General features: G+C 41.7%; 1 protein-coding gene across 1 annotated transcript; it reads right to left on the bottom strand.

Moving 5' to 3' along the window:
• Window positions 1–2,543: 2,543 nt before the first annotated feature.
• LOC108788929 (heat shock protein beta-11-like) lies at window positions 2,544–3,207 on the bottom strand. Its single transcript, XM_018558832.1, has one exon. It carries the CDS (start codon window positions 3,135–3,137, stop codon window positions 2,544–2,546), a length of 594 nt encoding a protein of 197 aa, XP_018414334.1. The 5' UTR covers window positions 3,138–3,207.
• Between the last annotated feature and the right edge of the window lie 1,687 nt (window positions 3,208–4,894).

The following is a 4,894-nucleotide window of genomic DNA, read 5'->3' as shown; positions in this document are numbered from 1 at the left end:
TGCGAGCAGAAAGGGATGCTGGGAAATGTAGTCAAACTAAAAGGGTCGGCTTCAGAGATTATGATCACAGTGTGGAGAATTTTGCGCTGGGAATAAAGGTTAGAACTCACGAAGAATATGCGCGAGTCAGTCTGCCAAAATATTACATTCATATTTTCTCCTATATCATTTATCATTCTTAGTATTTCCAATGTAAGCCTGTATTTCCAATGCAAAAAAAACACCACTGTGACTATTTACTAACACTAGCGTTTACACATAGGCGTTTGGAATTCAGCGCGTTTAAACCCAGAATTTTTAATAGATGTGCGTTTTCGCGCACGTTTGCGGCTACACTATAGTCTGCTGGGGACAGAACACTGAAATCTACCAAGAAATCACGCATTCACTTTTTCCCGCATTGCGTATTTTTAGGAATGCATTCCTTTTTATGTTTTGCATGTTTACTGCGCACATAAAAACGCCTAGGTGTGATGGACATGATGTGGTCTAAAATAATTTTAAATAAGGGATAAACATATTACTGAAGAAGCTATGCAATCAACAGGCAAGCAGAGGGAAAGGTCTAGTCACCAGTATCACTTGTAGGACCACTGCAGCTGATCTTTCCTTATTACTAACCTACCATGCTTTGTTCTGCAATGTGTCTCTTTGTGGAAGTGGCCATCTTGGTAGTAAAGCAGGGCTTTGATTCCTGATGTCAGAGCTGCACCCTTATAACTGGTGATATATATGCTGTGGGGTAATAATCAGCAAACAGTGGGTGAGGTGGGAGAAACACAGGTCAACACAATTAATGAAGCAGATGCAAGGGGTACCTTGCTCTGCAGGCTCTCAGGTAACGCTTCCTTTCCAGCATGGAGAACATTGAGCAGCACAGTACAATGGGTTGATGAAAAGTTCCCAGCCCAACCCACTTCACAAAAGCTAAAGATCATTTGGTTATTACTAAAATATAACTGCTGGATAAACCAAACCCTAAGGCCTCATTCACACGAGAAAAGACCGGCACGTAAAGCTCCGCGCTGCGTGCACGGCCGTATCGGGCAGCTCCCGGGAAGGACAGATGCTGAGTGTGATTAGTATGCAGCCCCTGTCCTTCTCTATGGGAGTATGCGGCCATACGCCATCCTACACTCACCTCAAGTGCAGGTCCGTACGGGTTCGGGTGTCCTGGCTCAGGCGCAGACAGGATCCATCCTGTCAGCGTACGAGTACGCTCAAGCGCACCTGCAGGGCGGGTGAGCGTAGGGCGGCGTACGGCCGCATACTCCCATAGAGAAGGACGGGGGCTGCACCTGTCCTTCCCGGGACCTGCCCGATACGGCCGGAGCTTTTCTCGTGTGAATGAGGCCTTAAATAAGCTGCTGTGTAGCCTTTAGCTAAAAGTGCTCATGGTAACACATTAAACATAAAAAAAAACACCACAGCGCTCTACCTCTCCACATGTAACAACACTAAACAGTGCAAAAACTTAATCACACATACATAAATATGTATGCGTATACAAATTGTGACAGAATATGTGAATAACTTTGGAAAATCAGCAAAAGTAAAAATAGTAATAAATCTCAAACTCACAATCCTTAGAGTGCTCATGTGCATATTCATATATTACTGTTTATAGGTTCTGTTAATACAAAAAAGGAAAACTCTCATAAAGTGCTCCAGTGAATGTCTATGTATTTCATCTTCAGAGTGTCCAGATATTCACACCATCGCGCTCCTCTCCCTGTCCGAAAAACTCCCCAGATAAGATGCGACCTAGTGTAGATATACTCAGGTCATAAAGTGTCTTTATTAAACCTTTTAATAGGTAATCTCCGCCATTTTGTCATAGAGTCTCCAAGTATATAATAGAAGCCCAACTTCTTTCTATGTAACACTTAAACCATTTTTATCCAGATAAGTGTGAAAACAATTCAGAGACTTCCCCAGATATGCTCCAGTATTAATAAAATACTTGATGGTCCATCATACAAACAAAAAACACAGGAAGGTAATCATAGGGTGAAAACTGGGGATGCACCGATACCAGTATCGGTATGGGTGCCGATATCGGGCATTTTTACGAGCACTCGTACTTGTGGAGATGCCCCAATGCTAAGAGCCGATACCGGCCCTTTAAATATTTTAATGGATTCGGCTGCCATAAACACCCAGTCATCAAGTGGTTAAAGTTTAGAAAAAAAGACTTGAATGTGTTGGTTAGTGTTAGGCCCTAACACTAAACACATCTAAAACAGATTGTACCAATGACATTGTACAAATAATAATAAGTGTGGCAAGTGATAAAAGGAAAAAGTGATTAAAACCACCAGCATCTGATGAAGCTGCTATGCAGGAGGAATAACTGTTGAATAGTTTAGCAGTAAATAATGAATGTAAACAGATTTTAGCACATTGCATTCCAAACGTTTTATTTGTTTTGAATGTCATCTAGTAAGTTAAAAATTCTTACATCTTTATAAAAGTCATAATATCTTTGATAGACAAAATTCTTAGATGTGTTCATAAATATTTATCAAAATACATTCAGTAAATTAGGATCTTGAATCTTTGTTGCACTCGGAGCTCTGGACCTTGGGCCGAGATGCTGCTGGAAGCTGTATGGGCACAGTCCTTTCCTGCATGCTTGGTAGAGGTGCACGGAAAGCTTGTATCTGCAGGTGCCCATCAGTGGTTACGGTACAGCTGATATCTTCAGCTTTCACATCCTGTGGGAGATCTGCTTCTTTCCTGAAGATCTGACACTTATAGGAGAAGGATCCTTTCCCATCATCCATCTTGGATTCCTTGGCCCCACTTACCAACAGTTTATATCCTAGCAGTTTGACTGTCAGCTCTTTGGGGGAGAAGTCTTGAATGTCCAAGCTTAGGATGTAGTCATCTTTGATGGTCTTTGCGTCACTGCTGCTTGCTACAGATAGAGTCTTGTTCTCTTTAAGCATGCTTTCTTGCAGCAGCTGATGATGAAACAGTTCCATGAGCTTCATACTGGCTCTAATCTCTCCTACGGTGTGGATCATATCTTGCTCCAGGCTGCTGAATATGTCTCTGCGTAGGGGCCACAGTGGCCTGAGGAAGGGAACAAGAGGGCTTGGGGAGCCACTCCTAGCCAGCTGGAGGCTCAGCATAATGTCTTGGAACTTCTTTGCAAGAGATGTTAATCTATTATAGCTTCTAGTGTGATGTGGGGGCTTATAGTCCCAGGAACGCTTTTATACTTATTGCCTAAACTTCCAGATTTTTCTTGGGTTCCAGAGCCCTGGCCAACATGACACACTTATTAGTCAATGTCCTCATCATATTTCTGTGAGTGCTTGTGACTCAGACACACAGCCTTCAGTCTCTCAATAACAGGCTAAAAACAGCTCATTGAACTAGTATCTCTGTACCCAAAATAACACAGTGACTTAATGCATTGCAATGCTATGTATTGTCACTCAATAGCTGCTAAAAGAAGCATCGCTGAGTGGCGTCAAAAAGACGGCAGAGATTTAACTTCTTTTTCCACAACTGACTCTCCCTATTGTTAAAAATATTAGGTTATATATACATATTGGGCACATGTATATACTGTTCAGAGTACATCATGTACATTCTTCACGAACTCATACATTGATTACAGAAATACAGTCACTTCTCTGGCTTAATTAACAAGGCAGTACAAAGAGTAATAATACAGAGACGTAACCCGTAGCGACTTATTGAATATCAGTTTTCACCAGTTTAAAGCCAAATAAAAACAAAACATAAAGCTGACTGATTATTGGTTGAGTTTCTACATTACAGTTCACCAAAGACAACTGTTTTATAGGTGCTGCCCAGCAGACTCACCTTAGAAGACCTCTGCATATAAAGGAACTCTCAGGGGACTCAAGTTGTCAGCTACATATCTGTCTTTAGGCAATAAATCTGAGGGTCTCTAGTTTTAATATCCTGCTTTTACTTCTTTTTCAATTATTTCCATCATCATTTTAATCCATTGAGACATTCATATTTTTATTTTATCTATATGAATAATTTATACATTCAAAGCAGTTGTGCTCCTGAACACTCTCAGTATTCGAGATTGGATTTCTACAGCAACACTGTTGTGTGATGAGATCAGTGGATGGATATGGGGACAATACATTGGCCACTAATGCTCTCGAGGGAGGGAAGACAATACATTGACCACTAATGCTTTGAAAGGAAGGGGGACATATATATTCAGAAGCTTTTACTATCGTGGCTACTTGGCCATGGAATGGAAGTGTGGCCTAAATATTTGAAAAAGATTTCTGTCCTCCTCACAGGGTGTCTTTCTTTGAAAGGTAAATGACTGGAGGAGGCTGAGTAGTGCAACGTTTCTCAACATTTTTTCAGTCATGGCACCCTTTAAAAATATGCAAAATCCTGAGGCAACCATTTCTATAATGTAAAAAACATAAATATAAAAAAATGGTGCGTGGCCCCTCATAAATCCATGCCAGATCCTTATGCCATATAGGGGTCTGGTGGGGATTTTTAAGGGGGGACCCCATGCAAAACCACACAAAAATGGGGTGTCCTCTTCACATCAGAGGTCTCCTTTATATCAGGAGCCCCCTTTACACTAGGAGCCCCCTCCTTTCACATCACACATCACAAACTCCCTTCACATCAGAAGCCCTCTTCACATACGATGCCCCCTTTCACACCAGGAACCCCTCTTCCAAATCAGAAGATTCCCTACCCCCACCTTTACATCAGAGATACGGACATTCAGTAACAGGGACAGGAGGAATGTCAATGGGCTAAAATGACGCCATTGCACCTGATTTCCATTGAGAACTATAAATCCCTCTGCCATGGGTTTGATTCATATGTGTGTGTTTGTGTGTGTATATGTGTGTGTGTGTGTGTGGGG

This window comes from Nanorana parkeri, unplaced genomic scaffold (assembly GCF_000935625.1).
Source record: "Nanorana parkeri isolate BGI_ZX_2015 unplaced genomic scaffold, ASM93562v1 scaffold362, whole genome shotgun sequence".
NCBI classification, from domain to species: domain Eukaryota; kingdom Metazoa; phylum Chordata; class Amphibia; order Anura; family Dicroglossidae; genus Nanorana; species Nanorana parkeri.
The sequence above is the reverse complement of the archived record's forward strand: the minus strand, read 5'-3'. Positions and strand labels throughout refer to the sequence as shown.

Coding starts and splice junctions, on each gene's coding strand:
- LOC108788929 (XM_018558832.1), bottom strand. CDS start 3,137: ATGCTGAGCCTCCAGCTGGCTAGGAGTGGCTCCCCAAGCCCTCTTGTT.